The 9,599-nt window shown below is 42.2% G+C and overlaps 1 protein-coding gene across 1 annotated transcript in view; it reads right to left on the bottom strand.

Moving 5' to 3' along the window:
- The window catches only part of SYNJ2BP (synaptojanin 2 binding protein), a 72,103-nt gene extending 63,473 nt beyond the window's left edge, over positions 1 to 8,630 (bottom strand). The window contains exon 1 of the mRNA XM_006884731.1: positions 8,538 to 8,630. Coding sequence (XP_006884793.1) covers positions 8,538 to 8,601 — 64 coding nt within the window. The 5' untranslated portion in view covers positions 8,602 to 8,630. The remainder of the gene's footprint in view (positions 1 to 8,537) is intronic.
- Positions 8,631 to 9,599: the final 969 nt, after the last annotated feature.

Genomic DNA, 9,599 nt, shown 5'->3' with positions numbered 1-9,599 from the left:
AGGGTCGCTATGAGTCGCAAGCGACTCGATGGCACATAACAACAACAACAACAACAGCAACATGTTTCCTTACTCTGTTCTGATGACTGCCTCCTGGCCCAAGGTCTGTCCTGGAGAGGGTAAAATCAAGTTTTTTCTTGGAGGCAAGGATTTTGAAGATTCACCTCACATACTTTGGGCATGTTGTTGCCAGGAGGGACCAGTCCTTCGAAGACATCATCAAAGGTGGAGGGATGGTGCAGGAAAGGAAGACCCTCAATAAGATGGATTGACGGTGACTAGGGTCACGGGGCACGTGTGTTTGAGACAGTGACAACGGCTAAGGATAGGGCAAGGTTCAGAGCTACTGTACACAGGGTCACTATGAGTTGCAGGTGACCTACAAGCACATAACAACAACATGACTTTCGTAGCCATGACTTTGCAACGTAGATTGGTGGGAATATTCAAATGGGGCAAATTAGCCTATCCACTTGGCTAATCTTGCCAATAAATGGAGCATTCCAGCAGCAGGAGAATTAGACCGTTCCTGCTCTGGCAAAAAACCAGCAGCAAGAGCCCTCTTCAAAATCAGACAAACTTGCTCCAGCTGCATTTACGGTGGCAGCAGCCACGGCTGCACTAGAGTCCTAATTTGAGATGGGATCTTGGGACTGCTATAGCAATGGCACCAAGGCTAAGATCCTTTGCCCAAGTTTGTTGGACAAATGGAGGTGGGTGGCTATAATTTGGAAGACTGAGAACTTTTTAACACTGGCTAAAACTGGGACCTTCTCATTCTTCTCAATGTTAGCCATAATTTATTACGATCCACACCATCTAATATCTCTTACCATTCTCTGCTTTCGGCCATGTTCCACCTAGCATCATCAGTGTATCCCTCCTTCTGTAGCCGCTTCTCAATCTAGCTCAAATTTCTGAAAGTTCCATGTTATGGCCATGGCAATATTGACATGACCAAGAACTCTGTAACACTGGTCTAAAATTGTGAGGCTCAGGGCTGAGGTACCTGTGAGCACATTTTAGTAGGCACCCTTACTGTACTCTGCTACTAATCTTTTAAGACACTGAAAGGTCGCACCCTGCGTAGGGTCTTGGGAGATTTAATGTCAGCTGAATCCAGACTCTGGCTTCTTAAGGCGCAGCAGGTTTTGGGTTCCGGGCACTTGTGGTGTTCTTTTGGCCCCACATGGGGGTTGGCAGAGTGGAACTGCCAGATAAACTGGGGGTCTGGGGCACTGAGTTTGCCAGCATTTGGGCTTCCTGGTTGGTAAGACACTGAAGGGCCCTAGGGCCTATGGCCCTCAGGCCAGTCTTTCATTGTTTTTTGTTCAGACATTCCTCTAAGTCATATAGCCCTGGTGTACAAGTTGTCCTGCAGTGGTAACTTGTAGTTGCTGTGAGGCTGAACACTGTGACACTGATGTGTCAAATGCGTTAATGGTTGGTTACCCAATGCAGACAGAGAGTGGGATGGAGCTCCCCAATTACAACAAGTTTGGAAGGAGGAGCGGCATCCACTTCCGTAATAGCTTGCCTCCAGAAACCCTATGAGCCTGGAGAGAGGATGAAAGACACCCAAGAGTTGAGGACACTCCTTCATAGGGTCACTATGAGTCGCCTGTGACTCGACAGCACTTAACAACAACAACAACAATCTGGATTATAACGTTTTGACTTCCCTACATGTTTTTGTATGGTCTGTGAGCTATCACATCAGATTTAGGACCCGGCAAAGCAATAAGACTGGTGTTGAAATGAGTAGAAAGGTAGGGCAATGTGGGGGACACTCCTTACCCTCATAGGAATTGGTTTTGTGTTACTGATGCTTGGTCACGGAGAGTTCCCCTTTGTGAAGTTGGTAAAGGCCAGATATGTTGTCACCACGTGGCCCTGGCTCTTTTTACATCATCAGTCTAAGCAAGAAAACTGGAAGACAGCTACAAGTGATATGAAGAAATCCGTATTTCTTTCCAATTTAAAAAAAGAAAAAAAAGGTAATCTAACAGAGTATGGGAATTATCAAGCAATACCATTAATATCATATTCAGGTAAAATCTTGCTGAATAGTATTCAAAACCAGCTGAAACAGCACATTAACATAGAAATTCCAGAAATTTGAGCTAGATTCAGAAGGGCTACGGAAGGAGGGATAGCACTGATAATGCTAGATGGAACTTGGATGAAAGCAGAGAATGTTATGAGGCATGATATGCTGTGGATCGTAATAAATTATGGCAAACACTGAGAAAAATGCTCATGTAAAATCTAGACATATACCAAAATACAATTGTCCAAACAGAACAAGGAAATACAGCATGGTTTAAAAATTGATAAAGGTGTGCATCAGGGTTGCATTCTTTCTCCATATCTAATCAATCTGTATGCCTACACATAATCTAAGACCCTGTACTGTATTAGAAGAATGTGGCATCAGCATTGGAGGAAGACTCAACAACAGCCTGCATTATACAGATGATACAATCTTGTGTGCAGCAAGTGTAGAGGACTTGAAGCACTTGCTGCAGAAGATTAAAGGCTTCAGTCTTCAATATGATTACATCTCAACATCAAGAGAACAAAAATACTCACCACTGGGTCAAAAGGAAACATTATGATAGATGGAGAGAAGATTGAAGATTTAATTTTACTTGGATTCACAATTAACACCTATGGTAGCCAGTCAAAACTTCAAAAAATATACTGCATTGGGAAATCTGATGTCAAGGAATTCTTCAAACTGTTAATGTGTAAAGATGCCAGCTTAAAGACTAAGAAAAGCCTCATCCAATCCATGGTATTTTCAAGTTTCTTATGCATCTGAAAATTGGACAACAAATAAGGAAACCGAAAAAGAACTGATGCCTTTGAATTGAGGTGCTGGTAAAGAGTATTGAATATATATACCATAAGATGGTAATAGTACAAACAAATCTGTCTTGGAGGAAGTGTAACCACAGTGCCCCTTAGAGGTGAGGATGGTAAAACTTCATCTCACATATCTGGGCATGTTGTCAGGAGGGAAAAAGACTTCATGGTAGAGGGTCAGTAAAAGAAAGGAAGATCTCCAAGAGATGGACTGACCCAGTGACATTAACAATGGGTTTCAACAAGCTGGAGACGATGATGATGATACAGAGCAAGGTAAAGTTCCAACCTGCTGTTCAAAAGGTGGCTATAAGTCTAGTCTACGTTTCTGGCAACTAAGAAGAACCTTAGCAGATGAAAGATGGAAAGAGTATACAGAGTCATTATACCAAAGGGTCGGTGGACACAGAAGAAACTTCATGAAACAACATATGAGCAAGAGCCTGGGGTGAGGAAGGAAAAAGTTCAAGCTGCTCTGAGAGATCTGGCAAAAAACAAGGTCCCAGGAATTGAAGGCATACCAAGTGACATATTCCAACAAACAGATGCTGCCCTGGATGTTCTCACCAAGTTGTGCCAAGAAACCTGGAAGATAACCACCTGGCCAACAGACGGGAAGAGATCTATATCTGTTCCCATTCCAAAGAAAAGTGACCCAAAAGAGTGTGAAAATTACTGAACAGTATTATTAATATCATATGCAAGCAAGACTCTGATGAAAATTATCCAAAAATGACTGGAACAGCGTATCAACAGAGACTGTCAGAAGTCCAGGCTGGGTTTAGAAGAGGTTGTGGTACTTAGGGATACTATAGCTAATGATAGACGGATCTTGGCTGAAAGTAGAGAGTACCAGAGAATGTCTATCTATGTTTCATTGACTATGCAAAGGCATTTGACTGTGTGGATCACAACAAACTGTCCCTAACTCTGAGAAGAAAGGGAATCCCAGAGCACTTGCTTATGCTTATGCAAAACCCTATATACTTGCAAGATGAGGCAATCATCAGAACAGAGCAAGGAACATGGTTCAAAATCAGGAATGGTATAAGCCAGAGATATGTCCTATCTTCATACCTTTTCAATCTATATGCAGAACATATTATCTAGTAAGCTGCGTTCTATGAGAAATATGTCATCAGGATTGGAGGAAGACTCATCAACAACCTGTGTTGAGCAACATATTCAAATGGCAAGCAGACACATGAGAAATGGTCCAACACTGGCACTAAGAGATGCAAATCAAAACCATAAAGAGGTACCATCTCACTCCAGTAACAGTGGCAAAGTTTAACAGGTCAGCAAGTAATAAATGTTAGAGAGGATGTGGCAAGAAAGGAACTCTTATACATTGTTGGTGGGATTGTAAAATGGTACAACCATTCTGGAAGGCAGTTTGGCACTTCTTCAAAAAGCTGAACATAGAAATTCCATATGACCCAGCTATTCCATTATTTGGAATATATCCTGAGAATACGAGAACTGGGTCACAAACTGCCACATGTACACCAATGTTCACAGCAGCATTATTGACCATCACAAGAACATGGAAACAGCCCAAATGTCCAACCACAAACGAATGGATTGTAAAACTATGGTACATTCACACAATGGAATACTATACAACACACAGGATCAATGATTTTGTAAATGATTACCTAACTTGGGAGGGACTGGAGTGCATTATGCTGAGTGAACTCAGTCCCACAAAGATAAATATTGTATAAAACCATTATTGTAGAATGAATATAAGTATCCAAGAAGAGTGGGAGAGGCAGGAAGCAGAGGGACGTCAATGTATGGGGGGTGGGGGGAGGGATTAATCATCAGGTTGTACAATTTGCTGGGTAGGGGGGTAAGAGAAATGAAAATAATGTTTGATTTTGTAAATAAACTAGTTGTTGTTGCTGTCGAGTCAAGCAAAACTAATAGTGACCCTATGAACAAAATACCTGAAGCCTTTCTACAATCAAAATACCTGAAGCCTTTCTACAATCAAAATACCTGAAGCCTTTCTACAATCAAAATACCTGAAGCCTTTCTACAATTATTGTCGTTTCTCAAAGTTCATAGAGTTTTCAGAGGCATGCTGTTTAGGAAGTGGATGCCAATCCTGCTTCCAAAAAAAAAAGATATCTCATGTTCTAAATTCATAATACCAGAAAGATACACAGTAAAGCCTGTGAAAGCCAAGTCCTGAAAGTAAATAAACAAGTTGTTGTTGTTGTTATGTGCCATCGAGTCACTTGCGACTCATAGAGACCCTATGTACAACAGCCCTAAACTCTGCTCCGTCTCATGCTAATTGCACTGTCTCTGACACTCCCATCCTGATTACCGGTCACCAAATCAATCCACCTCATAGAGGACCTTCCCCTCCTGCACTGTCCCTCCACCCTCCCAACCATGACTGGTCTCTTCTTACAACATGTCCAAAGTATGTTAGACGGAGCCTCAGAATCCTTGCCTCCAAAGAGCCACCCAAGTTTAACCCTTTCCAGGATGAATCTGTTTCTTTTCCTAGCAGTCCAAGATACTCTCAATACTCTTCTCCAGCACCACAGCTCAAAGGCATCAATTCTCCTTCTATCCTCCTTGGTCATTGTCCAACTCTCTGATGTATAACAAGTGATTGCGAAGACCATGGCCTGGATAGACGCACCTTAGTCTCCAGAGCGACACCATTGCTCTTCAGTACTTTGGAGAGAGGTCCCTAACAGCAGACTTCCCCATGGCAATGCGCCTTTTAATTTCCTGGCTACTGGTGCCAAGAGTGTTGACTGTGGAGCCAAGCAAACTAAAGCTGTGTACAATCTCAATCTCTTCACCATCCATCCTGATGTTGCCAATTGGCCCAGTGGTGAGAATCTTTGTCTTCTTGACATTGAGCCTCAATCCATATTGTAGGCTGCAGTCCCTGACCCCCTGAAGCAGGAGCTTCAGGTCCTCCTCAGTTTCAGCAAGCAGGGTTGTATCATCTGCATAATGCAGATTGCTGATAGACTGTAGAGAAATAAATAAACTTTAAAAAAAAACAACCAAATCCCCAAAACAACAATATTCTGTGTTACGCAGATCACACAACCCTGCTTGCTGAAACTGAGGACCTGAAGAGCTTGCTGCAGAAGGTCAAGGACTGCAGCCTTCAATATGGAGTGAAGCTCAACATCAAGAAAACAAAGCTTATCACCACTGTGACAATTGGCAGCATCATGATAGATGAGGAGATTGAGATTGTCAACAGCTTCCGTTTGCTTGGCTCCACAATCAACACTCTTGGTACCAGCAGCCAGGAAATTAAAAGACGAGTTGCACTGGCAAAGTCTTATTGTCAGAGACCTCTCCAGAGTACTGAAGAACAATGATGTCAGTCTGCAGACTAAGGTGAACCTCATCCAAGCCACTGTCTTCACAACTATTTGCTATGAAGCAGAAAGCTGAACAATGTCTAGGGATAATAGGAGAATTCATGCCTTTGAGCCATGGTGCTGGAAAACAGTATTGAATATACCATGGTCAGCTAGGAGAACAAACAGATTCATCCTAGAGAGGGTGAAATCAGGCTGCTCCTTGGAGGGATGTCATGCTTGGGAAAGTAGAGGGACAGTGCAAGAGTGGAAGACCCTTGATGAGATGGGTTCATTCAGTGACTTGGGTAATGGGGGTAGGTGTGTTTGAGACAATAAGGTTAGCACAGGACAGAGCAGGGCTATTGTTCATTGGGTCACTATGAGTTGCAAGTGACTCAATAGCACATAACAACAACAACAACGATAACCATACTGCACCATCCTCATATTTGCTGGGCTCAAACCCACTGTCAAAGTCATTAAGTATATACATCTTGATGGTCTTCCTCTCCTTCATGTTGAACTTTTACTTTTATGAGCATGCTGTCCTTCTCCAGGAACTGGTTCCTCCTATTAACATTCCCAGTGTTTAAGAGATCAAGTCTCACCATTCTTGCTTCTAAAGAGCACGTTCATGTACTTCTAAGGCATTTGTTTGTTCTTTGGGAATTTCACAGTAAATTCAATACTCTTTGAAAATACAACTAAAAGGCATTGCTTCTTCATTCCTCTGTTCTACAGGATCATTAGGACATGGAACTGACTGTACTAGCAGTCCTTTTTAATTTATTTAACTCTTGAATGTATTTGATTTTGCAACCACCGTTTTTAAGTATTCTTCAGATGAACCACAAAAGCCCCAAAACACAGGTTTATCATAAGACAGCATGTGGAAAGAACCAAAGAATCATGAACCCTTAGAAGCTAGAGTGACCTCAAGAGTTGCCTAGCCCAAGCCTCTTCTTCCACAATTGAGAAAGGAGGCACAGGAGAGATTATCAAGCTACACATTAAGCTGCTTTTTGCCTCTCCAGACACTCACTTTATTGTCATAATCTTCACAAGAGTTCATTATTTTCTTTGAAGAAAATGAAATGAGAAAGAAAATATACTTTTGTCCTGAGAAAATGAGCCCAAACCCTGGAAATATCCAAAACTCTTGCCCCTGACAGGCACTGGAACAGAAAGATAAAAGTGTATACATATATTTGCAGATACCTGATTAAACCTTCAGGTCTCTGAGCTGTATAAAGTTAATAAAGTCATATAAAGTCGTATAAAGTTATAATGCTGCCTAGAAATAGAAATTCTATTTAGAGCTAGAAGGTTTTCACTGAAAGGAAGGAGAACTATAAAACAACCAGAATTCCCTGAAAGGCTCTTAATTCATCAATTTATATGACTTGGGCATTGCTGGTAAGTCAGAAGCAACTCACAGCTGATCCTTAAGTTTCTGAGGCTGTAAATTAATTGCAGGGGAGGAGATTTCTTAGCTTTTCTGCGAAGGAGCCACTGGGTGCTCTAAATGCAGCCAATTCTCTATGGAAGAGGTCACCAAAGATGGGAAAATGCTTAGGAAGAAGACATTCAGTGAATAAATAAAATTTTAGACAAGTGAAGATTTGGTTATAGCTGAATCAAATGAGTTTTGTTTTGTTCTTTTATATATATATTTTTTTTTACAAAAAAACCCAAAAACCCACCCTAAAACTCCTCTCAAACAAATAAAAATCCTCGCATTAAATCCAAATAGCCAGAAATGTGGGCTAGGAATGAAAATGTTTCTTAAGTACACAAACCAAAAAGGCAAAACCCCACACCCCAAAGTAGCTATGAACATAATCAGATATTGGAAATGTTGTAACAGAGCTCTAGGTCTTTTCCTGTTTAACATTCTAGTTGACAATCCAAATGAAACTTCCCAGGACATAAGTCAGCAAGGGACGATCCTAATGCCGGGAAAATTGCTACGTATTCAAAGCTTAAGCTGGCCAGGCCCCCAGTTTTACTAAGCGGTCCTTCCTAGTGGAAGGGACAGACTGGGGAATGGGAAAAGCTGTGGTGTCCAGGACATGCAGACCACAAAGAGAAATGTGCTTCTCTTCGCTCCGTCCCCGATCGTAAGCAGAAACTTCCCCAGACAATAAAAATGTATGGTGATGTGACTGCGAGATGAACTGGACTTCTCAGTCCCGTTTCTGCCTGACGATGGATGGCCGGGTGGCTCCCAGGCCAAGGGGTTGGGCCAAAAGAGGGGTCTGCGGTGTAAAAGACACCCTCAGATTCCCTACGGCCAGAGAGGACCCGTTTCCGACTTACCTGAGGGTCCCCTGGTAAGATTGATTTCTTCCTCACTGAACAAATAACCCACTCTTCCGTTCATGTTTTAGTGCTCTCCAGGATTCCCACCTGGGTCAGGGAGGACTCCCCACTGCTCAAGGTGAGTCCGCCTCAGCCCGGGAGCCGAGCCCTTCCGGTTTCCGCAGCTTGCAGAGCGGAAAAGGAAGCTGCGCGAGCCGGGAACCCCAGGAATGCTGGGAGTCGTAATTCCAGCCTCCCCTGTGCTCTGTTTTTCAGGGGTTGCTCCGAGCTTTGCAATGGTAGGTGACCAGAGACCCTGTAACTACCCTACATTCCTGTTGGAAAGAGGAGTAGAGGTTATTATACAAGTTCTTAGGTGCTGTCAAGTTAACTGTGTTAGCGACCAAACGCCTCCACTACCCTCACAATCTGTGCTGTGCCTGAAACGATGTCACTATATCTGTCAATCCATCTCGTTGAGGGTATTACTCTCTTTTTTTTTTCTGACGCTTTACTTTTCTAAGCATGATGTCCTTTCTGAGGTGAAATCTTACCACCTTTTCTAAGAAACTTTGTGGCTGCACTTTCCAATTCCGATATGGCATTCCGTGGTATATTGAGAACTTTTATGCTGACATCACAATTCAAAGACTCTTCTTCACTCAGCTTTACTCAATTGTCCAGCTTTCACATGCATGAGAAGCAATTGAAAATACCATGACTTGACTCAGTCACACCTTAGTTTAAACTGACATTTCGTTTTTTCACTCTTTGAAGAGGCAGCAGATTTAGACTAGAATCAGATGTTCAAATAGATCAAGAGGATACTTCATGGATTAAAATCAAGAAAGGGGGGGTGCATAAGAGTTATATCTTTTTTACCATACCTATTCAATCTGTATCTTAAGTAAATAATGCAAGAAGCTAAACTATGTAAGGAAGGTGGCATCAGGATTAGGGGAAGATTCATCAACAACCCAAGATATACAGATGACACAACCTTGCTTGCTAATAGTGAAGAAGGCTTGAAACATTTACTAAAGATCAAAGATTACAACCTTATGGATTGCAGTGAAAGAA

The sequence above is a fragment of the Elephantulus edwardii genome, unplaced genomic scaffold, assembly GCF_000299155.1.
Source record: "Elephantulus edwardii isolate Elephantulus edwardi_28Jun2011 unplaced genomic scaffold, EleEdw1.0 scaffold00037, whole genome shotgun sequence".
In the NCBI taxonomy this organism is placed as follows: Eukaryota; Metazoa; Chordata; class Mammalia; order Macroscelidea; family Macroscelididae; genus Elephantulus; species Elephantulus edwardii.
This window is presented reverse-complemented; position numbering and strand designations above follow the sequence as displayed.